Genomic DNA, 27,966 nt, shown 5'->3' with positions numbered 1-27,966 from the left:
CCAGCGGCTGCGCACTGGCTGCTCCGGGTCCCGCTACAAGATGGCGGCGGAGGGGAGGGCGCGGCGGAGGCGGGACGGTAGCAGGAAGCGGACCGCTCTCCGGTGCCCCCAGCCCCTGACCTCGCACGCAGGTACCGGCCGCGCCCGCGTGGGCAGGGGCCGCGCCCCGGGAGATGAGGCGGGGCCAGGGCGCCGGGAGGGGGGCGAAGGGCCCGCGCGGAGGCGGGCGGCGGCCCCGGGTCCTCGGCCGCCATCTTAGTGTCCTGCGCGGGGCGCGGCCGCGGGCTCCCTCTGCCGCCGCGGCCGGGGGCCCGGGAGCGCGCACGGTGGGGGAGCGGGTCCGCGCGCCTGCGCAGGCCGCGGGGTCCGCCCGCCCCGCTCCCCCCGCGGGGCCGGGGCCCGGGCCCGCGGGCGGAGACTGACGCGGCGCGTTCTCGCCCCGTAGCGCCCGCCGCGGGCCAGGCGCGCCCCCGCCCGCTGTGAAGATGCGGCCGCAGCCCCGCGCAGCGCACGGCGTCGCTGGAGAGGCGCGAGAGGCCCGCGAGCCGACCCGCAATTGTAAGTAACTCGGCGGCGCCCACGGACCGTCGCCCGCCCGCGGGAGCGGGCCCTGCTGCGCTGCGCCTCCGGCCCGGCGAGGGATCGCCGCCCCCGCCAGCGCGCCGCTGGGCATCGCGTCTCCGCGGCCGCCGAAGCGCCCCGGCTCGGCCTGGACCAGCTCAGCGCGCCGCCCGGCGCACACGCCTCTTGGTGCACCAGGCGCTCTCGGACTGTGCGTTAGGCTGGTGTCATTTCTTTTTGATGCTCATGTGAGTTAACACCGGCGCCGCCTTCTGCTGCTTTCCTATGGCCTCCCCGTGTGTTACCCATTAAAAACAACCACCAAATCATTAGCTTGTCAGTGTCATTCTCGGTGTCTGGGAGAATAGAAGTAGCCTGGGGGCTAGGGTGGATACACGCTCTGGTGTTGGGCAGTTACAACACCCAAACGCAGTGCAGAAGTGAATTGTGATGGTGTTCAACTTTCCCAGCCCCAGCGAGCAGCCCTGCCCTGGGGATGGCAGGAAATATCTTCAAAAATTTCTCCTTCTCTGCTGCTGATTTCTAATGTCTGCATCCATCCTTCTGTCTGATTATAGAGAGAAACGTGTAAACTCCCCAACTGATGAAATGGAGCAAATCATACTCCTTCTGGCTGTACTCCTTGCTGTGTGTCTTCTTCCACCTCACTGTGCTCTGTTGTGGTAGTTACCACTTCCAGTTATAAGCTCTTTGGGGCAGGGGCTAGATCTTATGTCTGTAAAGTACTGTACACAACACTGATAACATAACCAATATATAATGGTTATTTTGGATCCGTTTTAATAAGTCCCAGCATCGGTGAGATACAGACCAAACTGCTCCTCCAAATAGTCCCATCAGCACAATCCACTGGAGAGAGAAGGGGACTGGGTATAAGAGGACCTGGGTTTATAGTCTGCTCTGCCACATTTTCGTCAGTGACTTGGGAAGAATCACACTCTCTGCTTCCATTTTCCTGTCTGTAAATGGAGATGGAAATGGTCATTTGTTCAAGTTTAAAGCACTTACGGATGAAAAGAATTAGCTAAATATTATTATATGCCACATATGATCAAACCTTGCACCAACTTCTGTCATTTTATTTAACACTTTGTAGCCTGTAAATAGCTGTAGCTTCTTGAAGTACACACCTGGTTTATTTTGGGCCTTACCCCACTACATTTAAGTATAAGGCACACAATATATAATGGAGGACACACCAGCGATCGTATTGAATAAGCATAGGCTTGGGTGTTTTATGTATTTTTCTAAAGAGGGATTAAAAGCTTTAAAAATCAGACAAGATGGGTGCTTAATTTAATGGACTATTTAATGAAGCTTGTGAGTCTGGAGCCCTATGATACACCTATTCCAGCTATGGTCTGGTACATAAAAGTGAGTATAGAGTGAGGCTGAGCTGTTGCTTTTTTCCTGCAAAATGATTGAGCTAGTTTTGCAGCCTTTGCTCACTCCCAGCAATGGAGTTAGGATGACTGTAGAGGTCACACTGGGGTTGGAGAAACAGCACAGATATGCAAAGGTGTAGGAGAAACAGCACAGATATGCAAAATTAATATAATTCCTCCACTTGCTGAAGGGTCTAAACGTTTGTATGCTGTGGTGCAGGCTGTCTAATAGGTGCTCTCGGATAATATACAGCCTTTCAGCTGTGGGCTTGTCTTTTGCCTGGTTGTGGAGAATCAAGGCTTCTAGAAGACCTGCACGTTTACACTAACCCACTATATTGCCTTTCCTGGGAGAAGGAGGGAGGGTGGTTCCCTCTTTCTGGCACCTCCCCCGCCAAGCATGCCTACCAATACACTTCAGTTCTGACCTGCACCACAGTCTCCTTTTGTAGTTATCACCACAGGCAGCCAGTGCTCATTCCTGACTTCCTTCTGTTCCACTTCTGCTGGAGACACTGCCTATTGTGAAATGTTCAGGGACTTCTTTTAATATGCAGAAGTGGAAACTAGACTGATAAATCTGGTAGTCACTCACATGGGTCTCTATAGATGAAAGATGAGAGCATGGCCACTTTGCAGTATTATTTAATATTAGTACCACTTAAATACACTTCTTTTAAAGGCAAAGAGGTGGCAATATCTTAGATACTGAACTGGGAGGACAAAAGGGTGGTGAAATACAAAGGCAGCTGCCGAGTTGGAAAAATGGGCGTAATGGCTGAAAACTTTACATTCATCCCTTTTTCCTTGCTTCACTGTGGAGCCAGCATGTTTAGGGTTGGTAGAGAAGCCATCTCTGATACTTGCCCCAGGACAAGTGTTTTGATAGCTTCACAGGGAGGGCTCACTGAGAAGAGAAGAGCCTGGAGGCTTCTCTCCAGCTGACAACATTTAATAATACTTACATAGTGCTTTAGCAGTATGACCCAATTAACCTTCACATTCCCTTTTGTGGGTAGAGCTGGGAGTGTCACCCCCATTTTGCAGATCAAGAAATTGAAGTACAGAGAGGTGCGGTAACTTATTCAAAGCCCTGGAGCAAGTCAGTGACAAGACCAAGGAGTTCTTGCCTTCCAGCCTGTGTTTGCACCTGTGGAGCTCACTGGTTGCCTTTCTCATAGAGCACTGGAGTTATTTTATGTAGTACTTGAATGTTTAATAGATGTCTCAAGTTTAAAGCTGAGATGGGGGGAGGTCTGCATATGTTCTCAGGTGAGGAGTGATTTCTGTCCCAGGTAGGCGAGTAGGGGATCAGACACTTGACCTTTCTGATGGGGTCTAGTTGTAAGTTGTGTATTTTTAATGCTGCTAAGTGATTCCCCTCTTGTGTGCTGTTCAGAGTTCAAAGTTCCTATTAATCAGTGTATAATTAGGTTAACAGACATCTGTAACAGCTTTCTGCCACCAAGTCAGGTGCTGCCTTTCCTCCCCCACTTTCAAGCCTTCTTTGCTGTTGCTGATACAGGACTGCATTGCTAGAGCTAAGCTGTTGAACTGGCTCTGGGCACAGGGCTAGCCTTGCACAAATCCTATTTTGATGTGCTGTTTGTGTATAAAGAACAGGAGGACTTGTGGCACCTTAGAGACTAACCAATTTATTTGAGCATCAGCTTTCATGAGCTACAGCTCACTTCATCGCTGTAGCTCACGAAAGCTTATGCTCAGATAAATTGGTTAGTCTCTAAGGTGCCACAAGTCCTCCTTTTCTTTTTGCAAATACAGACTAACACGGCTGCTACTCTGAACCTGTTTTGTGTGTATTTTCTCTAGTGCCTGTGCTGAGAAATGGCCAATGAGAATCACGGCAGCCCTGGGGAGGAAGCTTCTCTGATGAGTCACTCACCTGGTACCTCTAACCAGAACCAGCCCAGCTCCCCGAAACCCATCCGACTGGTGCAGGACCTGCCAGGTACTTGTTCTGCTGTTTAGGGGGTCAGGGATAGGATTCTGGAGCCCTGTGGCAGCAGAGAGGGAGACGAGAAAGTTTAGGGTAAGGAGCCTCTTGGAGTGGTAGAGGGAATTTTGGGATGATCCTTCTCCCTCCCCCGCTCCCCCCCCCCGGGTTTAGCATGCGCTGTGACAGACAGCGATGGAGACTGGAGCAGCGGGGCTGCTCTTGTGCTGATACTTTTCCTCTCTCCTAGATGAGCTGGTGCAGGCTGGCTGGGAGAAGTGCTGGAGTAAACGGGAGAATCGCCCTTACTACTTCAACCGTTTCACCAACCAGTCACTGTGGGAGATGCCTGTCCTGGGACAGCATGATGTCATTGTGAGTAACTGTTTACCTCAGGTGGTCATAGTAATGCAGGGATGCCCCACTGGGACTTGTGTGGCACTTGTGTTAGAGTGGGATTGTAGAGAGAGCTCCCCTCTTCTGAGGGTTTGCTTCACTCGTGGGATGAAGGTGTCTGGTACTGGCAGGGCACTGTGGGGAAGCAGCTTACCTTGCTACAAGAGTCTTATCTGGCCCTGGCGAGGCATTTCTCTTTTCCGGGGGGACGACACACTGCTGGAACTGTACCTACTCTCTGCATGTCAACCTCTAATGCCCCAGTTTCTCTCCACTTGAGAGACTGGGGCAATGAAATGGGAAAGACGAGAGCTTGTTCTCGCCAGTTAGAATTGTGGGGTTGTGAAAGGCTTGTGAACTAATGATTCTCATTGTAACTCTGTCTGTAACTAATCCTCTTAGTCGGATCCTCTGGGATTGAATGCTGCTCCAATGCCTGTGGAAGGAGGAGTGGTGGAAACCACTCCGGAGAGCAAGCCAAGGAAGAGAAGACTCTCTGAGGAAGTTCAGCCCAGTGGTAATAGTGTGAAGAAAGCTAAGGTAGGTCCTAATTCTCTGTAGGGTGTCCTTAAGCCCACCCAGGTTGGACTAAACGCTAGAATTAATGTCAAATATAGTTTAGACAGGAGGGCTATTAAAGCATTGGTCAGCAGGTAACAGAGCTGAGTTACTCATGGAAGCTCCTATAAGAACTGAAGATTCTGTGGCTATGTGTTTTGAATATTGAGGAAAAACCTGGGTTGCTGAGGGAAAAGGGAGTGGAACTGAGGCTGTCTGCATGGGGGGAAGGCTGCTGAGTTCCTGAGGAACTCAGGAACCCCTACAAATGGATGGCGGTAGCAGGATGACTCCAAATTTCTGACTGTCTAATATTACAGATAGTGTGTCTCAGTACAGTGAAGCAAGTAGGCAGAGCCTTGTGTATCAGCCTGCTGGGCCTGAAAGGGGCATGCTCAGGATCTAACCGACCATCATATGTGGCATTGGGAAGGAATTTTTCCTTGAGTCATGTTGGCAGTGATCTTGGGGGTTGGGGCGGGAGGAGTCATAGAATCATAGAATATCAGGATTGGAAGGGACCTCAGGAGGTCATCTAGTCCAACCCCCTGCTCAAAGCAGGACCAATTCCCAGTTAAATCATCCTAGCCAGGGCTTTGTCAAGCCTGACCTTAAAAATATCTAAGGAAGGAGATTCTACCACCTCCCTAGATAATGCATTCCAGTGTTTCACCACCCTCCTAGTGAAAAAGTTTTTCCTAATATCCAACCTAAACCTCCCCCACTGCAACTTGAGACCATTACTCCTCGTTCTGTCATCAGCTACCACTGAGAACAGTCTAGATCCATCCTCTTTGGAACCCCCTTTCAGGTAGTTGAAAGCAGCTATCAAATCCCCCTTCATTCTTCCCTTCCTCAGTCTAAACAATCCCAGTTCCCTCAGCCTCTCCTCGTAAGTCATGTGTTCCAGTCCCCTAATCATTTTTGTTGCCCTCCGCTGTACTCTTTCCAATTTTTCCACATCCTTCTTGTAGTGTGGAGCGCAAAACTGGACACAGTACTCCAGATGAGGCCTCACCAATGTCGAATAGAGGGGAACGGTTTGCTGGCAATGCCCCTACATATATATATACATCCCCAAATGCCACTGGCCTTCTTGACAACAGGGGCACACTGTTGACGCATATCCAGCTTCTCGTCCACTGTAACCCCTAGTCCTTTTCTGCAGAACTGCTGCCTAGCCTTTTGGTCCCTAGTCTGTAGCGGTGCATGGGATTCTTCCGTCCTAAGTGCAGGACTCTGCACTTGTCCTTCCTGAACCTCATCAGATTCCTTTTGGCCCAATCCTCTAATTTGTCTAGGGCCCTCTGTATCCTATCCCTACCCTCTAGTGTATCTACCACTCCTCCCAGTTTAGTGTCATCTGCAAACTTGCTGAGGGTGCAATCCACACCATCCTCCAGATCATTTATGAAGATATTGAACAAAACTGGCCCGAGGACCAATCCTTGGGGCACTCCACTTGATACCGGCTGCCGAGACGACATAGAGCCATTGATCACTACCCGTTGAGCCTGACAGTCTAGCCAACTTTCTATCCACCTTATAGTCCATTCATCCAGCCCATACTTCTTTAACTTGCTGGCAAGAATACTGTGGGAGACCGTGTGAAAAGTGTTGCTAAAGTCAAGGAACAACACATCCACTGCTTTCCCCTCATCCACAGAGCCAGTTATCTCGTCATAGAAGGCAATTAGATTAGTCAGGCATGACTTGCCCTTGGTGAATCCATGCTGACTGTTCCTGATCACTTTCCTCTCCTCTAAGTGCTTCAGAATTGATTCCTTGAGGACCTGCTCCCTGATTTTTCCAGGGACTGAGGTGAGGCTGACTGGCCTGTAGTTCCCAGGATCCTCCTCCTTCCCTTTTTTAAAGATGGGCACTACATTAGCCTTTTTCCAGTCGTCCGGGACTTCCCCCAATCGCCATGAGTTTTCAAAGATAATGGCCAATGGCTCTGCAATCATATCCACCAACTCCTTTAGCGCTCTCGGATGCAGCGCATCCGGCCCCATGGACTTGTGCTCGTCCAGCTTTTCTAAATAGTCCCGAACCACTTCTTTCTCCACAGAGCGCTGGTCACCTCCTCCCCATGCTGTGCTGCCCAGTGCAGTAGTCTGGGAGCTGACCTTGTTTGTGAAGACAGAGGCAAAAAAAGCATTGAGTACATTAGCTTTTTCCACATCCTCTGTCACTAGGTTGCCTCCCTCATTCAGTAAGGGGCCCACGCTTTCCTTGGCTTTCTTCTTGTTGCTAACATACCTGAAGAAAACCTTCTTGTTACTCTTGACATCTCTTGCTAGCTGCAACTCCAGGCGTGATTTGGCCTTCCTGATTTCACTCCTGCATGCCCGAGCAATATTTTTATACTCATCCCTGGTCACTTGTCCAATCTTTCACTTCTTGTAAGCTTCTTTTTTGTGTTCAAGATCAGCAAGGATTTCACTGTTAAGTCAAGCTGGTCACCTGCCATATTTACTATTTTTTCTACGCATCGGGATGATTTGTCCCTGTAACCTCAATAAGGATTCTTTAAAATACAGCCAGCTCTCCTGGACTCCTTTCCCCCTCATGTTGTTCTCCCAGGGGATCCTGCCCATCAGTTCCCTGAGGGAATCAAAGTCTGCTTTTCTGAAGTCCAGGGTCCGTATTCTGCTGCTCTCCTTTCTTCCCTGTGTCAGGATCCTGAACTCGACCATCTCATGGTCACTACCTCCCAGGTTCCCATCCACTTTTGGTTCCCCTACTAATTCTTCCCGGTTTGTGAGCAGCAGGTTAAGAAGAGCTCTGCCCCTAGTTGGTTCCTCCAGCACTTGCACCAGGAAATTGTCCCCTACATTTTCCAAAAACGTCCTGGCTTGTCTGTGCACCGCTGTATTGCTCTCCCAGCAGATATCAGGGTGATTGAAGTCTCCCATGAGAACCAGGGCCTGAGATCTAATAACTTCTGTGAGTTGCCGGAAGAAAGCCTCGTCCACCTCATCCCTCTGGTCCGGTGGTCTGTAGCAGACTCGCACCACGACATCACCCTTGTTGCTCACACTTCTAAACTTAATCCAGAGACTCTCAGGTTTTTCTGCAGTTTCATACTTGAGCTCTGAGCAGTCATACTGCTCCCTTACATACATACAGTGCAACTCCCCCACCTTTTCTGCCCTGCTTGTCCTTCCTGAACAGTTTATATCCATCCATGACAGTACTCCAGTCATGTGAGTTATCCCACCAAGTCTCTGTTATTCCAATCACATCATAATTCCTTGACTGTGCCAGGGCTTCCAGTTCTCCCTGCTTGTTTCTCAGGCTTCTTGCATTTGTGTATAGGCACTTGAGATAACTCGCTGATCGTCCCTCTTTCTCAGTATGAGGCAGGACCCCTGCCTTCTCGCGCGTTCCTGCTCGTGCTTCCTCCCAGTATCCCACTTTCCCACTTACCTCGGGGCTTTGGTCTCCTTCCCCCGGTGAACCTAGTTTAAAGCCCTCCTCACTAGGTTAGCCAGCCTGCTTGAGAAGATGCACTTCCCTCTCTTTGTTAGGCGGAGCCCGTCTCTGCCCAGCACTCCTCCTTCTTGGAACTCCATCCCATGGTCAAAGAATCCAAAGCTTTCTCTCCGACACCACCTGCGTAGCCATTTGTTGACTTCCACGATTCGACGGTCTCTACCCAGGCCTTTTCCTTTCACGGGGAGGATGGACGAGAAAAGCACTTGCGCCTCAAACTCCTTTATCCTTCTTCCCAGAGCCACGTAGTCTGCAGTGATCCGCTCATTCTTGGCAGCATCATTGGTGCCCACGTGGAGTTCGCCTTCTTCTGCAGCATGTGGGTGTGGGTCACTTGCCAGGATTATCTGGGTATATCTCACTTAATCGTTTCTCTGCCATTGCAGAGGCCTGGGGCACTTGTGCCCCTAGTCCCCTTCTATTTTTTCCCCGTGCACAGAACAGTCTGATCTCCTGTGGTCTGTGATACTTTAATTTTGTTTGCTGCATTAGTGTGCAGGTGCTAACTAGTGTTGGTGGCCTTTGATATTGTTATGCAGACAAAACTACACAGGATCGTTTCAGGGGACAAGACAAGATGTCACGTTTATCATAACACAATTTGATTTATGACCAATAACTAATATCTAATACCTATGTATGTACGTACACACACACACCCACTCCCAAATGTTCTGCAGCTGCTGAATGTAGCTTGAGTTCGTGGCTTGGGTTCGTAAAGCCGGGCACAAGGAAGAGCTGGGTCTCTGTTGGGCATGCACCGATGCCCTTCCATGTTGGCAGCAGAATGTTACCCTCCAAAGTCTTCCATCGCATCCATCCTTTTTGTAGGCTTTAGTATGAATCCAGAGTCTATAGGTCTTGCTGTGTCAGGCTGCCTCTGGGTCCGGTGTGATTGATCACCTGTCAATCGCAGACCTGACTTTCAGCCTGGGAACTGGCTTTGATGTTTCTTCAATTGTACTTTTGTTCTGTTCTTTTTAGAGTGGACTCTTCTTGCTTTGTCAGGACTGTGTTGGTGTTTACACTTTATTTCATCAGGACAGGCTGGGGCTGGAGGTTGATTCCATCATCCATATATACCTCATTCACACATCTAAACTAAACTAATAAGATTACAGCAGGGTTTTGCAAAAATGAAGGTTGCAGCAAGCTTTTACAAAATGGAGTGAGCATTTTAAAATGGAGTTTGAGTTACAAGGAAGGAATGGCAAACAGAGAAGAGAAGTTACAATTTAGAGGAGTATAATGAATGACAAACAGTGAGCAGAAGTTACAATGTTGAAACAGTGTAAATTTCAGTGATTTAAGCAGCAATTGGATTGAAAGTGAAACTCAACCAGTTATTATTGGGGTAACCGGTTTTATGAATGAATGTTGTTTCATTAATAAGATTTTGCTTATGAAGTTATATTAATAAAGTGAACAATTAAAAACAATTTCATTGATCAGTTCTACAATATACAGGAGGTCAGACTGTATGATCTGGTGGTCCTTTCCTGCTTTACATGCTATGCCTCTAAAGCAAAGGTCTCCTGTCAAACCAGCCTGAAAGTAACCACTCCTACCAAACCAGGAAACCAACTGAAAGGTGCTTCCAGTAATGAAAGGCCAAAAATATCTGATTCCATAGTGTACAGCAGATGGGAGGCTGTGTCCCAAAGGGAGTGAGGCATTCGTTTGAGGGAGGGGATGAGGGCTGAAAAGCACAGGCCAAGGTGAGAGAGAGAGAGAGAGGGCACAAATCTTGCTGCTGTTGATCAAAACTGCAGCAGCTGAATCTGAGAGCATTAGCAAGCACAAACCAGTTGGCAAAGAGAAGGTTCTTCCTAGCTGTTTTTGTGAGATGACGCTTGGGCTGTGAAAGAAAACATGTCGGGGGGTGGGGGGGGGGGCAGGGGTCCTGGAGGACTTTACAGCCAAGCATCTGTGAGATCTGATGTGAATTGTAATATTCTCTGAAAAGTTTCGGAGTGGTAGCCGTGTTAGTCTGTATCAGCAAAAACAATGAGGAGTCTGTGTGGCACCTTAGAGACTAACAAATTTATTTGGGCATAAGCTTTTGTGGGCTAGAACCCACTTCATCAGATGCATGGAGTGAAAATACAGGAGTAGGTATAAATACATGAAAAGATGGGAGTTGCCTTACCAGGTATGAGGTCAGTCTAACAAGACAATTCAATTAACAGTAGGATACCAAGGGAGGAAAAAAAACTATTGTAGTGGTAATGAATGGCCCACTTCAAACAATTGACAAGAAAGCGTGAGTAACTGTAGGGGGAAATTAGTATGGGGGAAATTAGGTTTAAGTTTTGTAATGACCCAACCACTCCCAGTCTTTATTCAGGCCTAATGTGATGGTGTCCAGTTTGCAAATTAATTCCAGTTCTGCAGTTTCATGTTGAAGTCTGTTTTTGAAGTTTTTTTGTTGAAGAGTGGCCACTTTTAAGGTCTGTTATGGAGTGTCCAGGGAGATTGAAGTGCTCTCCTACTGGTTTTTGAATGTTATAATTCCTGATGTCAGATTTGTGTCCATTTATTCTTTTGCGTAGAAACTGTCCAGTTTGGCCAATGTACGTGGCAGAGGGGCATTGCTGGCACATAGCACATTGGTAGATGTGCAGGTGAACGAGCCTCTGATGGTGTGGATGATGTGGTTAGGTCCTATGATTGTGTCCCTTGAATAGATATGTGGACAGAGTTGGCACCGGGGTTTGTTGCAGAGTTTGGTCCTGGGTTGGTGTTTTTGTTGTGTGGTGTGTAGCTGCTGGTGAATATTTGCTTTAGGTTGGGGGGCTGTCTGTAAGTGAGTTTTCTTCAACAAAAAAACTTCAAAAACAGACTCCAACGTGAAACTGTGACAGGAAAAGATATTTAAGCCTCATTAGCCAAAATTCCTAGAGCAGCACAGAGTAACTAATCCTAAAGGAAGCCCCTTACAAAGGCACTGTCTTCACTGTGTCTGCCTTCCTTTCGTGTTTGAGATCTGTATTAGAAACAGAAATCAAGGGGGGGCCTAGAACTTGGTCTCAAAGAGTCACTTGAATTGTTCAAGGTCAGAGGACAGCCCCAATTACTGTCTAAAGAAAAGGAGTACTTCTGGCACCTTAGAGACTAACAGATTTATTTGAGCATAAGCTTTCGTGAGTTACAGCTCACTTCATCAGATGCATTCAGTGGATCCGATGAAGTGAGCTGTAGCTCACGAAAGCTTATGCTCAAATAAATGGGTTAGTCTCTAAGGTGCCACAAGTCCTCCTTTTCTTTTTGCGAATACAGACTAACACGGCTGCTACCCTGAATCCAATTACTGTCTAGTAACTCAGATCCCATGTCGCCTGGCACCCAAGGAATAGGGAAATTGGACTCAGACCTGTACCCAATAGTTGTTGTACTTGCGGCGGTGAGGGAATTATGTGTGCCTCTGTGCTGGGAAGTGGGCTATGACTGAACAATGGGGTAATGTAGGTGCCCATATTTGTGTATGTCAGAGGCAATGTGAACATACTCTGTCTCTGGCAATCAGCTGGGCATCCTGAGTTCTGCACTGTTGCAGGAGTGATTTGGGGGATAATCGACACAGTGCCCCAGTGCCTTACTTTCTAGTGTGATGACTGGCATTTCTCACTCTCAGGTGGATGTTCCAGGGAACACGACTGCCCAGCCAGTCCCCAGTTCTCCCAGTATTCCAGGAACCCCTGTTTTAAAGATATGTGGTATTACACCCGAAGATAAACAACAGGCAGCTCTTTTACGACCAACTGAGTGAGTTGTCTCCTCTTTGCTTCTGCTCTTTCCTTATTACCAAGCTGGGGACAGTAGACTTTCCCCATGCCTGTGAGGGAGAACTTGGCAGGCCCCAGGTTGGGGGAGGCTGGGTGGTTCAGTCTTCTGACTGCTGGTATGTCCCAAGGTGACTTCTTTAAGGGGAGACAATTTGGTTAAATATCTGACCATCCTGACGACTGTTGCTCCTGCCACAGAGTATACTGGGACCTGGATATCCAAACAAATGCCGTGATTCAGCAGAGGGCACCGTCTGAAGTGCTACCTCTGCACCCCGAGGTGGAGCTGCTTCGATCCCAGCTCATGCTGAAGCTGCGGCAGCATTACCGGGAGCTCTGCCAGCAGCGAGAGGGTAAATTCCTGTCTCTCGCTTTCCCCCTGCCGCTGCAGTGCCTTGCTCTCCTTCCTTTTGTCCTCTTCATCTGCCCCTCTAGTCTGTCTCTCTTCTTCCCTGTTCTTTGCCTTCCTTATGGTCTCTGACACAATTTTAGAAAGCCATATAAGATTGTAGACCCATCAAGCAGAGATTGCATGCAGCAGGATGGGACCCTGGTTCAAGCATCTGGGCAGTACCATAATTAGGGCCCTACCAAATTCATGATCCATTTTGGTCAATTTCATGGCTATAGGATTTTAAAAATTTCATGATTTCAGCTATTTAAATCTGAAATTTCAGGGTGTTGTAATTGTAGGGATCCTGACCCAAAAAAAGGTTGCGGGGGAGGTCTCAAGGTTATTGTAAAGGGGTTGTGAAACTGCTACCCTTACTTCTGCACTGCTCATGGCGGTGGCACTGCCTTCAGAGCTGGGCAGCTGGAGAATGGTGGCAGCTGGCTGGGAGCCCAGCTCTGAAGGCAGACCTGCTGCCAGCAGAAGTAAGGATGGCATGCTATGGTATTGCCACCCTTACTTTTGCGCTGTTGCATTCAGAGCTGGGCTCTTGGTCAGTAGCCGCCACACTCCAGCCAGCAGCGCAGAAGTAAGAGTGGTGTGGTATGGACACTGTCTTCAGAGCGGGTGCCCGGCCAACAGCCCCGTCGCCAGCTGCCCAGCTCTGAAAGCAGTGCTGAAGTGAAGACGGCAATACTGCAACCCCCTAAAATAACCCTGCGGCACCCACCACAACACCCTTTTGGGTCAGGGCCCCCAGTTTGAGAAACGCTGGTCTCCCACGTGAAATCTGTACAGTACAGGGTAAAAGCACACAAGACTAGATTTCATGGGGGAAGACAAGATTTAACAGTCCGTGACGTGTTCTTCATGGCTGTGAATTCGGTAGGGCCCTAACCATAATACTATTATTAAATAGTAATAAACAAACCTTTTTTCTTTTCCTCTAGGGATTGACCCTCCACGGGAATCCTTTAATCGCTGGATGTTGGAGCGGAAGGTAGTGGATAAAGGGACAGACCCTCTGTTACCAAGCAACTGTGAGCCAGTAGTCTCTCCTTCCATGTTTAGAGAAATCATGAATGACATTCCCATCAGGTACTACTCAAGCAAAGTACACATTTGGGGTTTCTGTTCTTGGGGCATTATAGGGGTTTTCCTAGGAAATTCTTTACTGCTGAGTTTGACTTTCCCCAGTGGAGCAGCAGCAAGCTTGTGTGAAAGGTGGGAGCTGGCCCTGATGCTTCCTGCTTGGAGTGGTAACTGGGAAGCTGACTGATATGTGTGTATTTGTATTTGTTTCAGATTATCCCGAATCAAGTTCCGTGAGGAAGCCAAGCGACTCCTATTCAAATATGCCGAGGCTGCAAAACGGCTTATTGAATCCAGGTTGGGATTGTCTCTTGCAGTTTGTATTATCAGCTTCTGAGAGCAGAGAATATTCTAAAGCCTTTCTAGAAGTGGCTGTTGTATCCCTACCTTGAATTCTTTTCAGTATTGGTCACCTCATCTCAGTAAGAATGAAGCAGGACTAGAAAAGACCCCCAAGAAAGGCAATGAAAATGATCAGCAGCATCTTGTGGGGGAGTGGATCAGCTGAGCATGAGTTTGGAAAGATTTATGCTATTGTGACTGGAAAGAAGACAAGGAGATAGTGAGAGTCAGTGAAATGCCTGGCACAGAGAGGGCCAACTGTGTGCTGTGTATCCTTGTGATAAGACAAGAACAGTAGGCACCAATGGTAGGAAAAGGCAGCCAATTTAAAATGGATAAAAAGCAGTATTACCCAGCTTTGAATGCTCTGTGGAACTCTCCATTACAGGATAGTATTGAGACAAATAGGTCCATCTTTTATTTTTGCCATGTTTTCTGTTAATGAGGATAGTATGTGCACAAGTTAAGTGCATGACAAGGGCTAAAGATCCTTCAGGGTCAGGAAGAAAGAATAAACTCCTGGCTGAGGTACAGAATGGCACCGTGAGATGCCATATTCCTTTTCATTGAGCAGCATTGGTGGCTGAAGCAAGGCAGAGCCCTGCCCCAAGGAGCTCAAAATGTAAACCCTATACAGATAGTCCAATCCAGACATGGTAGAAGATTGCAACTTCTATTCATTCAGTTTTTAGTTTTAGTTCGTTGGGGAGTGGAGGATTTTATGCCTTCCCTCGAAGCTTCCAGTAGTGGACACCTTTGGAGATGAAGGGACCATTGGTCAGTTAGGGCAATTCCTTTACTTACCTCTCCTGTTGCAGAGAGGAGAGCAGCCATCTACACTGTGTCTTGGAGACAGCATGGCAGGTCCTGATCAGGCAGGCATCTGAGAAACTGCCCACAGGAATCCTGGATGGCAGTGACAGGGCACTGCATTGAGGAAGACACAGCTGCCAAATTTCCCCAACTGATAGGAGGGCCCTGTGTTGGGAGGGGACATGTTGTCACAGCAGATGTGGGTTAAATTCCTATTTCCCCACTGTGTGCAGGAGTGCATCACCAGACAGTAGGAAAGTTGTGAAATGGAATGTGGAGGACACCTTCAGCTGGCTGCGACGGGACCATTCAGCCTCTAAGGAGGACTACATGGTCAGTATCCCCTTTCCAGCTCAGTACAACTGAATATGCTTGAATCCAAGAAAAGGTGGAGGGCAGGGAAAAGCCCCTCATTGGATAGTCTGTGGTTGTTTTATCACTTACAGCTGCTTTGTGAGATAGAAGTGTTACCTGCCCAAAATTCTCTGTTACTCACACACTCTCTAGGGTACCCACCCTTACCCTGTTTCAAGGGTTCAGGCGTAACCCTGCACTCTGGGTTCGCGGGGTCTTTTAGCAGTAATATCCTACTTAACCTCTATTTATTAACAATCACCAAAACAGAATGCACACGCTAAACATACAATGCTCACCACTCCCAATAAGGCAGATGAACTTTTCTTGGTGGCCGATCAGGTCATCTAGGGGATTCCAGCTTCTGCACATTGTGGTTGGCAGGGTGTTGAGGTCTGGCAGCTGATCTTGGGGTGGTGTCCTGGAGTTGGTTCCAAAGAACTTCCTTTTGGACCCCAGTTTATAGTGAAATTTGAGTCCTGCTTAGCTGTATCTTAACCAATCATTTTACTAAAATATTAATAAACAATTTTCTAACCAATCCTAACATATCAGAGACCATACAGATTAAACCAGAGAAGTAGGGACCAAAAGGCAAAACAATAGAAGTAAAGATTTTACAATCACAACTGTTGATAAGTGATTTCGTGCGAGACAGAATGCTATCAAAAAAAGTTTTCTTTAACTATCGTAAGATCCTTTTCTTTATCTGGTGATGGTGGGTGCTCTTAGGACAGGATCTCCTTCTTAACAGCTCGATATTACATTGTTTTGATGCAATTTAGATGGAATGTGAGGATGTGACTTTCTGTTTCTTGGGTAATGGTTGCTGCTCTCCTGATATGGCTGCAGACAAAGGCCTTATCCTTACAGAAGAGAGAGCCTTGTTAGAAGCCCATGTGGATTTGGTGCAAGGCTGAGGGAGAGTTGGTGATTATGGTGTGTAAGGGCCTCTCTCTGACTCTGCAGGACCGCCTAGAGCACTTACGTAAGCAGTGTGGGCCCCATGTGTCTGCTGCAGCCAAGGACTCTGTTGAAGGCATTTGCAGTAAGATTTACCACATATCGCTCGAGTATGTCAAGCGGATCCGGGAAAAGCATCTTGCCGTCCTCAAGGAGCACAATATATCTGGTAGGCCACAAGCTCTGAAGAGGCACAGTACAACGCACCACATGACAACAGAGTGGTGGAATGCAGCCTAGCCTGTCGCATTCAAATGCAACTTGTTGTAGTGGGGGAGGCTGCTTTCTGAATCCTAGGGGCCATGTTTAATTACAACAGACATGGTGGGTCCAGTGCTAGCTCAAGTGACAATAGCACAGTAGGAGAGCAGTGGGCAGGTGGGCCTCCGAGACACCCCTGCCAATTAATATGAACCATCTTAGAAGTGTACACCAGGGGGTCTCACACTTTGTAGTTTCGGTAGGCTGAGAATAATGTACAAACCAGGGGCTTCTTGTATTCCTCCATTGTCCCAGCTAGCCTGGGGCAGTGTATGCCCACCAGTCCCCATCTTCCCCTCTCCATCTCTGCTCCAAGTCCCTGCTGCCCCAAGCACTACTCTTCCCCAGCATTGTCTGGGTCTCCTTCCTTCCCCACCACCTGTATCTTGAGGACTAGATGGCCAGTATCCTCTCATGCCTCCCAGATGTCTGTTCCCCTGCCCCCACGTCTCCATCCCCTCCTCCTGATCCCTACTTCCTCCCTTACAAAATTGCTATCTTATTTCTTAGGCTATGTCTACACTAGTGACCTTACAAGCGGCACAGCTGTACCGCTGCAGCTGCACCACTGTAGGGTCTCCCTTGTAGTCGCTCTGTGCCGACGGGATAATTGAACTACCCCCAATGAGCAGCAGGAGCGATGTTGGCAGGACATGCTCTGCTGCCAAGTCGCTCAGGGGTGTGGATTGTTGTTTTTTTTCCCCACACCCCTGAGCGATAGAAGTTTTTTGCTGACATAAGTGCTAGTGTAGACACTGCCTTAGAGTCCAGGTTACAGTCTTCCCTGGGCCCCACAGCAAATTAAGCAGCTTTCGCTGATATGTGTAGGCTTCAGCAGGGGGCAATAGAGAGATTCTTCTTGCAGCACCAGCCTGGGGGACCTTGATTTTCCTCTTAATCTGGCTTGTCTAGTGTTCCAGTTTGCATCAAAAGCCATAGCCATGGATGCCCAGAGAATATTCCCTGAGTGAGGTTGATTAGCTGCGGTGTCCAGAGTTATTGTGTTGAAGCCAGAGAAGTGCTGTTGAGTTGAGTGTAGGGTCTTGCTTCACTTGGCCAACACATATTTAAAGTAAGCTGTGGGTGCAGCGCTTAACTGGGTGCCTGAGTGGACTGCCTGGTTGGGGTGACCACATTACAGGTCAGTCCTGTCTCCTTATGTGTTTGGAGTGGGGCCTACCGCCTTTGCTCCAGACCCATTACTCCTGTCTTTGGGGTGGAGGTGGAGCCTGTCCCCTTAGTGTGCTTGGATTCTAATGTGACTGTCTTTCTCTGTCTCCCACATAGCCGAGGTAGAAGCACCAGAGGTCCAGGATCGGCTTGTATACTGTTACCCAGTGAGACTGGCCATCCCTTCCCCACCAGTCCCCAATGTAGAAATGCACGTGGAGAACAATGTCGCATGTGTTCGGTACAAGGGGGAGATGGTGAAAGTGAGCCGCAGCTACTTCAGCAAGCTGGTAAGGGCTGTACTTCAGTCCTGCTGAGTGAGAGAAACACACTCACCATTGTGAATTGCCTTTTAATGGGAGAGATCTGCCTTCTCCTTGCCTTCTGAGAGGGACTCTGAAACAGCATGGTCTCTTTCCACATTGGAAGGGGAATTCTGCCCAGTGCTGGTTGCTTGACTTTGAGAGAGAGTTTGAGAATTCAGAGATCCAGCCGGGGTGGAGAATGTAGAGGCCAAAGCAGGCCTCCATGTATGACAAGGAACTGTACAAACAAAGGAGTATTTATGGACTGGCCTATGCGCTCAGAATGCTGAAGGGTCTAAGTGAAAACTGATCATTGCCTGCTGTTACCCACCCTTCAGTATTAGGCCACTCATTAAAAGACTGTCCATTAAAACTTAGAGTGCAGCGTATTTAGAGCCAATAAAAGGCAGCAGTTCCTCAGTGTGTAGGCATCTTGTGAAATACCTGTCATTACTGGTAACTGAGTGAAGGACCACAGCGAGGTAATTTTATGTCTACTAACGTGTAATAATGCAAACTAAAATAACAAGTTCACCTGTTTCAGGGTGTTAGCTGATCAGTGGTGAGGTCAGAAAGGAATCTCCTTCCCCATATGTGCAACTTTGCTCAGTTGGCCAGGTGAATCATTAGTGTTTTGCCTTTGAAGCATCAGCTATTGGCCTGTGCTGGACTCGATGGACCAGTAGTCTGATTAGATATGATAGGCCTGCACAAATGTATAATAAGGGACAGTCCATGCCCCAAGAAAATAAAGAATCTTAAAAGCAGTAAGCTCCATGGATCAGGGGCTGTCACTTTGTTATATGTTTGTGTGTCCAGTGCCTAGCACAGTGGGCCCCGGAGTCTTTGTGGATAGTTCTCTGAAGACGTCCACGCAGTGTGCAGCAGCAGTCAAAAAAGCAAACAGGATGTTAGGAATAATTAAAAAAGGGATAGAGAATAAGACTGAGAATATCTTACTTCCCTTATATAAATCCATGGTGCGCCCACATCTTGAATACTGCATACAGATGTGGTCCCCTCATTTCAAAAAAGATATACTGGCATTAGTAAAGGTTCAGAGAAGGGCAACTAAAACGATTAGGGGTTTGGAACGAGTCCCATATGAGGAGAGATTAAAGAGGCTAGGACTTTTCAGCTTGGAAAAGAGGAGACTAAGGGGGGATATGATAGAGGTCTATAAAATCATGAGTGGTGTGGAGAAAGTGAATAAAGAAAAGTTATTTACTTGTTTCCATAATATAAGAACTAGAGGCCATCAAATGAAATTAATGGGTAGCAGATTTAAAACAAATAAAAGGAAAGTTATTCTTCACTCAGCGCACAGTCAACCTGTGGAACTCCTTGCCTGAGGAGCTTGTGAAGGCTAGGACTATAACAGGATTTAAAAGAAAACTGGATAAATTCATGGAGGTTAAGTCCTGGCTAATAGCCATTAATGGATGGGTAAGGAATGGTGTCCCTAGCCTCTGTTTGTCAGCGGGTGGAGATGGATGGCAGGAGAGAGATCATTAGATCATTACCTGTTAGGTTCACTCCCTCTGGGGCACCTGGCATTGGCCACTGTCGGTAGACAGGATACTGGGCTTGGTGGACCTTTGGTCTGACCCAATATGGCCTTTCTTATGTTCTTCTGACCTGGCAGAGGCTTCTAGGTGCTACTGCAACGAGAGTGTTAAATAAGAATACCTGCTGAAATCAGGACAGCTCCTACCATCTCAGTCAGGGGAGGCTTACCTGAAGAGTGGTGTTAGTAGGCCCCCAGGGTTCCGATTTGTGTCACATGCCCACCCCACAGCAAGCCCAACTCTGGATGTGAGGTCTTTGGTAAAAGGTAAGTTCCCTCTAGTGTCTAGCCCGCAGTGTGCCACTTTAAAAGTAGGGCATAAGCTTTTACTTTGTGTAATGACCCATCCACTCCCAGTCTTTATTCAAGCCTAATTTAATGGTGTCCAGTTTGCAAATTAATTCCAGTTCTGCAGTTTCTTGTTGGAGTCTGTGTTTGAAGTTTTTTTTGTTGAAGAATTGCGACTTTTAGGTCTGTAATTGAGTGACCAGGCAGGTTGAAGTGTTCTCCGACTGGTTTATGAATGTTATAATTCTTGACGTCTGATTTGTGTCCATTTATTCTTTTACGTAGAGACTGTCTGGTTTGACCAATGTACATGGCAGAGGGGCATTGCTGGCACATGATGGCATATATCACATTGGTAGATGTGCAGGTGAACGAGCCTCTGATGGTGTGGCCAATGTGATTAGGTACTATGATGGTGTCCCTTGAATAGATATGTGGACAGAGTTGGCAATGGGGTTTTGTGCAAGGATAGGTTCCTGGGTTAGTGTTTTTGGTGTGTGGTTGCCGGTGAGTATTTGCTTCAGGTTGGGGGGCTGTCTGTAGGCAAGGACTGGCCTGTCTCCAAGATCTGTGAGAGTGATGGGTCATCCTTCAGGATAGGTTGTAGATCCTCAATGATGCGCTGGAGAGGTTTTAGTTGGGGGCTGAAGGTGACGGCTAGTGGCGTTCTGTTACTTTCTTTGTTGGGTCTGTCCTGGAATAGGCGACTTCTGGGTATTCTTCTGGCTCTGTCAATCTGTTTCTTCACTTCAGCAGGTGGGTATTGTAGTTTTAAGAAACTGCAGAACTGGAATTAATTTGCAAACTGGACACCATTAAATTAGGCTTGAATAAAGACTGGGAGTGGATGGGTCATTACACAAAGTAAAAGCTATTTCCCCATGTTTATTTCCCCTACTATTACTCACACCTTCCTGTCAACTGTTTGAAATGGGCCATCCTGATTATCACTACAAAAGTTTTTTTTTCTCTTGCTGATAATAGCCCAGCTTAATTGATTAGTTTCGTTAGAGTTGGTATGGCAACACCCATTTTTTCATGTTCTCTGTGTGTGTATATATATCTTCCTACTGTATTTTCCATTGCATGCATCCGATGAGGTGGGTTTTAGCCCATGAGAGCTTATGCACAAATAAATTTGTTAGTCTCTAAGGTTTCAGAGTAACAGCCTTGTTAGTCTGTAGTCACAAAAAGAAAAGGAGTACTTGTGGCACCTTAGAGACTAACCAATTTATTTGAGCATAAGCTTTCATGAGCTACAGAAAGCTTATGCTCAAATAAATTGGTTAGTCTCTAAGGTGCCACAAGTACTCCTTTTCTTTTAGTCTCTAAGGTGCCAGAAGTACTCCTCATTCTTTTTGCTGTTACAGACTAACACGACTACCGCTCTGAAACCTATTAAAAGTAGATGTTCCTGAAAAATTGTACAAAGCTCTCTAAAGTCTCTACCACTCCCATCACCTCAGTGCCTGCTTCTCTCAATGGATGGGATTGTATTAGCACCCCCCATCTCTCTGATTTCTTATCACTTCAGCATCCTGTGGCTCTCTAACACTCCTGCTTCCTTTATTGCTATTTTTAATGACCTGGGTTTCTCTTCCAGTGGCTTCTCTATCGGTACAGTTGCATTGACGACTCTGGCTGCGAGAGGTTTCTGCCCAGGGTTTGGTGCCTTCTCCGTCGATACCAGGTACTGGTTCCTTCTCAGCTTTTGGGCAGCAGGCAGTTCTGGTGGAACTGTAATTCTGACACTGTCAGCAGTGCTCTGGGAGACCCAGCAGAAAACTGAACAATAGATCCAGAAGTGGAGCAAAGTTTGGGCTTAAACAGGGTTTTCTCCAAGATGTTCGGGTAGGGGTGCTATGCTGGGGAACTATCATGTGGTCTTGGCATTCACCCTCAAGCTTGGAGAAGTGCACACATTTACAGAATAGCCTGCTGCTCTTAGGCTGAGTTCCAGGTGAGGGGAGATGGGTGGTGAGTAGTGGTGGGGCCCAGTTGGATGAAGTGTCCAGAGTGCATTCTTGACTGTTCTGGAGACTTGAGAGTGTGGGGCGAAGAAGGGGTACTGTCAGCCTGGTGGAGTGGGGCATGTGGCCCTGGGTCAGAGTGCAGTGAGAGGGGAGCAATGGCGGCGCATAGCTCTTATGGGAATCACTCACAGAGGGTTTGCTCTCCTCAGATGATGTTTGGTGTTGGTCTGTATGAAGGAACTGGCCTGCAGGGGGCACTCCCGGTGCATGTCTTTGAAGCCCTCCACAAACTCTTTGGAGTGAGTTTTGAATGCTTTGCCTCGCCCCTGAACTGCTATTTTAAACAGTACTGTTCGGCCTTCCTGGACACAGATGGGTATTTTGGATCCAGGGGGTGAGTCTCTTGCATTCTGTTGCCCTTGCCGTATGTATATTTATGTGCGTGCATTTTTGGCTGGGGTGGGAACTCTATCCTGGACTTAAGTACTTATTGATGACAGCGAATAATTGATGATATCAAGAAAATAGTGAACTTGGAGCCAAGGAATGTCAGCCTGCGGGTTCTCAGGTGGTGTCTCTCCTTGGTGACAGTTTGTGCCACAGGGGAAGTAAATGAGCAGGCCCTGCCCTGCTAGGAAGTCGGGCTGCAGGTGGCTGCCCTTTAGCAGATGCTGATGCCTTCTAAGATGTTTGCATTAATGGTTGGTCCTTCCTAACTGGGATCTTTTCCCTTGTTCCCTTCAGCCCATTCCTGGATTTCTTTCCCATAAGTGGCTCTTTTGAGGCAAATCCTCCGTTCTGTGAGGAACTGATGGACGCCATGGTCTCTCACTTTGAGGTACGTCCGCTCATCCCTGTCACTGTGCTTGGACTGGGACAGTCCTCTCTCTCTCTCCTCTGCCGCTATCCCGCATCCCCATGGCAGGGTTACAGATCAGCAGGTCACTGAGGACTGTGACAGCTCTTATGCTGGTCTCAGAGAAGGGTGCATTTCCTTCTCACAGAGCCTGTCGTGATTGTCATTACTTGGTCAAGAATAAGACTTCTTTTCCTTGTGGATTAGAAACTGCTGGAGAGCTCCAATGAGCCCCTCTCCTTCATTGTCTTCATCCCTGAGTGGAGAGACCCTCCGACGCCAGCCCTGACCCGCATGGAGCAGAGCAAGTTCAAGCGGCACCAACTCATCCTGTCAGCCTTCGATCATGAGTACCGCAGCGGGTCTCAGCATATCTGCAAAAAGTAGGCTTTCTCGCAAGTCTTGGTTGGGATGCTCTTGAGATGTACTGCATTTTAGAGAGGCCCTTGGCAGGAATCCCCTGCTCCAAGGTGACATTGGTCAGGGGTATGGAACAGGCTAGGAAAAAAGCCAAGTGACTTATCCAAAATGAACCTCGAGCACATCTCAGATTGGGCTCAACAGACAGTATCAAGGGTCACCATATTTGTGTATATTTCCCTACTATTAAAAATTTACATCAGCCTCTCCCTCAGGGACATGTCTCTGATCTGACCTGCGTATGTCATATTGTACTGTGGAGAAGAGTCATGTGCCACTCACCAGCATACAATCTGAGGTGCAGCTGGCTGAGCACAGTAGTTTTCTGGGCTTGTAAATGTCCTGTTGCTGCCACCATTCAGTAACAGTTAAAAAGAAGCAGAAGCTTGAGCCAGTTTTCACCATAGTCTTCTGTATGGCAGGCTACCAGCTTGCTTGGTGGGCAGCAAGTGCTTAAATATCACTTGTCCCCAATTGGTTTCTGGTTGGCCTAGGCTGTCTGACATGATTTTTCGTAGCTGGGATGGTCGGAATTCCTAGCTATGTATGTTGGAGAAGGAGCTGCGCTGCAAGATTTGTACAGTGTTCCCTCTTCTCTAACTTGTTGAGCTTCCCCAGGAGCTAACGGTGCTGTGGTGCGTGCTTAGCCAAGAGCAGCCCTTGTAGTGTCCATGGGAAGTAACACACACTGATTCTCTGAGGTTCTTTGGAAGGCTCTTGACCGCATGTGGGCACCACTGAGCTCACAGCGGGGTCCTAGCTGTATAGCTATATTGGCACGTCAGGAAAGATACCTCCCACGTGAGGGGCTGCATGATGCGTCTTTGAATTTTAACTCACCAGTATGGCTTTCTTTTAAGAGAGAATGGCTGTTCCTCGGTGCTACAGAAGGGAAGGGAGATGGGGAGGACATTAGTGTGGGAGGGTCCAGGTGCAGCTGAGCGACTGGTTGGACAGGGCCACGAAGCGAGTACTGAGTGCCTGTCATCTTCCCTTGCAGAGAGGAGATGTACTACAAAGCCGTGCACAACACTGCTGTCATCTTCCTACAAAACAACGCAGGCTTCACCAAGTGGGAGCCCACGCCAGAGCGGCTGCAGGAGCTCGTCACAGCCTATAAGCACTCGGGACGGACCCTCAGTTCCACAGGTTCCTCCTCCTCCTCCTCCTCTTCTTCCTCAACTGCAGATAAAGATCGGGAGACGGGCCGAGAGCAAAGCACCAGCCGGGAGACCAATGCCAATTAATCTGCAGAGGGCAGTGTGCGGGGACAGACGCCAGGGGCGAAGGTAACAGTGCTCCAGAGGAGGGAAGGTTTGATGTGGCAGGTGGAGAGACTGCTGGCCGAGTAGCCCAGGCCTGGGGGACTCTCTCCAGGCAGCTCCACCCTGCTTGCTTTCCTCTGTAAACCTGCAAGGCCACTTCCCTCACCAGAGTCCAGGGAGATTCCCTCGCCTTACGCTCCGTGGGAAGAAAACTGGCTGCTGCCCTAGACGAGGGGCAATGAAGCCAAAGGTCGCAGTCATAGGAAGAGTTTGCAGCCCCATCAAACACTAAAGCTCTGAGGAAGAGGCAGCTGGTGCTGAGACGGCTGCACAGGTGAAGGATGGACGGACGGACAGATGGACGGACTGACTGACAGACAGAGCTGTGGCCTAGAAGGTCTCTTGCAGCTGGCTGAAGCCTGGCATTTCCAAGAGAGAAGCAGGCAGGGTCCAGAGGCTCTTCCTGCTGGCCTGGCACCAGCCCAGCTCCGTGTCCATAGTGTACATAGTTCTGTCCGTGGCGACCATGCTCCCTGCAGGGTTTGTTTCCCTAGCATCCATGTTTCCTTTCCACATGTACGAGTTCCGTGTTTGCTGAAGCTGTTTACTGTATAAAAGAAAAGCAGAGAAAAGGAATTTCTTCTAGTGTGTAAAAACGTCTTTGCAGCTGTTTTGTAGTCGTTGTGGTTTTTACCCAGAGCCCTCTGGGCTTTATTTAACCTCCTTGGGTTTTGTTTTTTAAGGATTAATTTAACACCGCTAACCATTTTATTACTTTTATCAAAGAAAGCAAAGTAAAGTCTATTTTTGATTTTTGTTTCCTAGTTCTTAGGGACATTAAAAACCAGCATTACAGCTCCCCTTGGTGTCGGTGCTATTCCTCATCTGTGGGGCCTGGGACTGTCCGTGGGAGGCCAGGCCTGCCCTGTCTGCCCTCAGATTGACTGCCTTCTCCTGTGCCCCTGGACTGGGTGAACTCTAGGAAAATGATCATCACTTTGAATCTGTTTGTCTGCAGTGTTTGTGGGTTGAGTTGGGCAGAGTTGAGTGCCGCATCACTAAAACACTATATCCAAAATGTCTGGGAGTTAAATAAAACCATTCCAATGATAGATAGCAGAGACTCCCATGCATAGGCAAGGGAAAAGAGACCCTTTTGCTGAGATTAAAAATGGCACGTAACTGAGAGGGAGAGATGGTAGGCACTCTAATACGTAGGTTATAGGCTCCTTAGAACTACCACAGAGAGGCGTTCACTCCAGTAATAGAAAGAATGTTTAAGAGGACATGGAGGCGGGGAGGTGTCAGCGTTCTCTTAGTGAAGTCAGGAGCAGGGCAAATTTGAACTGGCTCTTAGAATAATGGGGGAATCAGTTAATGGTGCTGAGGATTGTGGGTGACATGAGCTCACTTCTTTGTATTTGAGGAGAAGGGGGCAGAAGCACCCTGCATATGCTGGATTCTGAGGTACTGGGACTTGCAGAGGTCTTGGAAGAGGGAATTGCTATAATCCAGGCAAGAGGAGGAGAGGCCTGGATGCAGTGCAGTTGAGACCATTGTGAATGAGATCCTGTTACGCCATTGTACAAATGTAGGTGAATATGATGCCAGGACTGGAGACAGTGGCAAGCCAGAGGTATATGAGACGGTGGAGTTGGCTTGGGGAGGCACCTCCTGCCCAAGAGCAGCTCTTTGGAGTTTGGAACATTCAACTGAAATGAGATAAAGCCACAGATATGTTGGTCAGAGAGGCCTAGAGGGCAGTAAGGGAGGATTTATAGATTGGTAAGGCTAGGAAGGGCCATTGTGTTTTTATCTAATTTTGATTTTCTGTATAATCCTGCCTTTTTCTACATTAAACCCATAACTGCTGGCTCAGCTAAGGCTTATCTTTTAGATTTAAAGACTCCACATAATAGCGCATCCACCACATCCCTCGGTAAGTTCCAGTGATTAATTCTCCTCTGTATTAAAATGTGTGCCTCCTTTCCAGGCTGCTTCCAGCTATTGGATCTTGTGCTATCTTTGTCTGCTAGATTGAAGAGCCCTCTTCCCCATGTAGGTACTGACAGACTGAGCAAGTCACCTCTTAATCTTCTCTGATTAACTAAATGGATTGATCTTCTTAGGTCACATGCTGTAAGGTGTAAAGGCAGGTTTTCTGGACCTTAAATCATTCTTGTAGCTCTTTTCTGAACCATTCAAATGTTTCGGGATCCTTTTAAGTGTGGCCAGGAGAACAAGACAGGATCCAGTAATGAACTTGCTAGGAGTTGCTGGAGATCCCTAAATATGCACCTGAGTATTGTTGGGATAAGGGCGTAGCTAATGTTAAAGGCAAAGATCAGGGGACAGGGTAGGTAAGAGAGAGCAGAGAGCCGTGTGGCTCTATAGAGAGGGAGGCAGTGACAGCAGCCTGCTTCAGGCTGAAATATTTGGACAATTTCAGCCAAAATGATTCAGGCATTTCTTAGAACAAAGCAAGAGAAAAATACATTGTTTTGCCCTTGTTCATAAATTCTGACAACATTTCTTTGAAAAGCTCTAGGACCTCCATGTTTTGGAGCAGATCATAGAATATCAGGGTTGGAAGGGACCTCGGGAGGTCATCCAGTCCAACCCCCTGCTCAAAGCAGGACCAATCCCCAACTAAATCATCCCAGCCAGGGCTTTGTCAGGCTTGATCTTAAAAACCTCTAAGGAAGGAGATTCCACCACCTCCCTAAGTAACCCATTCCAGTGCTTCACCACCCTCCTAGTGAAAGTGTTTTCTAATATCCAACCTAGACCTCCCACACTGCACCTTGAGATTATTACTCCTTGTTCTGTCATCTGGTACCACTGAGAACAGCCTAGCTCCATCCTCTTTGGAACCCCCTTTCAGGTAATTGAAAGCAGCTATCAAATCCCACCCCCTTCCTCCTCTTCTGCAGACTAAACAATCCCAGTTCCCTCAGCCTCTCCTCATAAGTCATGTGCTCCAGCCCCCTAATCATTTTTGTTGCCCTCCATGGGACTCTTTCCAGTTTTTCCACATCCTTCGTGTAGTGTAGGGCCAAAAACTGGACCCAATACTCCAGATGAGGCCTCACCAACGCTGAATAGAGGGGAACGATCACGTTCCTCAATCTGCTGGCAATGCCCCTACTTTATACATCCCAAAATGCCATTGGTCTTGGCAACAAGGGCACACTGACTCATATCCAGCTTCTCGTCCACTGTCACCCCTAGGTCCTTTTCTGTAGAACTGCTGCCTATTCTTCGGTCCCTAGTCTGTAGCAGTGCATGGGATTCTTCCGTCCTAAGTGCAGGAATCTGCACTTGTCCTTGTTGAACCTCATCAGATTTCTTGAACTATGTCAGGCAGGTAACCTTAGTGTCACGGAAAGGTTGGACCTTTACACCATTATTGTGAAAATCCAAATATGGCCAAGTTATGTAAACCTTTGGGAAAATGGCAGTTGCGCATGCCTGGCAGAGCTGTCTTTGCTTTTAGCAGTTGTTTCAAGATTCTATCCTCACTGAGCAGACTTGAGGCTCTCCTAGGTCCTAGTGCCGTCTCCACAGCGCAGTCGAGCATATTCCCTCCTCTCAGCTCCTACTGGACTGCATGTGCACCAGCCCCACAAGTAACTGAGCATGATCCAGCACAGGCATTTCCTGTAATGATTACTCCCCTCTGGGCTGGGCACTGGAACTGAGAGCAGGGACCCTCTCTCCTGTGCCCTTAATAATCCCCCTGCAGGCA

The 27,966-nt window shown here is 48.0% G+C and overlaps 1 protein-coding gene across 4 annotated transcripts; it reads left to right on the top strand.

The window, feature by feature from the left end:
- Nucleotides 1–26,096, top strand: PCIF1 (phosphorylated CTD interacting factor 1). 4 transcript variants are annotated; one of them, XM_048820484.2, is made up of 17 exons: nt 14–131; nt 446–558; nt 3,798–3,936; nt 4,172–4,296; nt 4,720–4,857; nt 12,008–12,138; nt 12,357–12,511; nt 13,500–13,647; nt 13,855–13,938; nt 15,030–15,129; nt 16,120–16,282; nt 17,662–17,834; nt 21,308–21,394; nt 21,887–22,071; nt 22,422–22,515; nt 22,741–22,916; nt 23,954–26,096. In XM_048820484.2, exons 3-17 carry the CDS (start codon nt 3,813–3,815, stop codon nt 24,198–24,200), a joined length of 2,130 nt encoding a protein of 709 aa, XP_048676441.1. In that variant the 5' UTR covers nt 14–131; nt 446–558; nt 3,798–3,812; the 3' UTR covers nt 24,201–26,096. The 4 variants fall into 4 exon arrangements, with proteins under 4 accessions (XP_048676443.1, XP_048676441.1, XP_074974708.1 ...); XM_048820486.2 differs by lacking the exon at nt 446–558 and having other exon boundaries at nt 1–131; XM_075118607.1 differs by lacking the exons at nt 14–131; nt 446–558 and adding an exon at nt 587–809.
- Nucleotides 26,097–27,966: the final 1,870 nt, after the last annotated feature.

Source organism: Caretta caretta, chromosome 13 (genome assembly GCF_965140235.1).
Source record: "Caretta caretta isolate rCarCar2 chromosome 13, rCarCar1.hap1, whole genome shotgun sequence".
NCBI classification, from domain to species: Eukaryota; Metazoa; Chordata; order Testudines; family Cheloniidae; genus Caretta; species Caretta caretta.
This window is presented reverse-complemented; position numbering and strand designations above follow the sequence as displayed.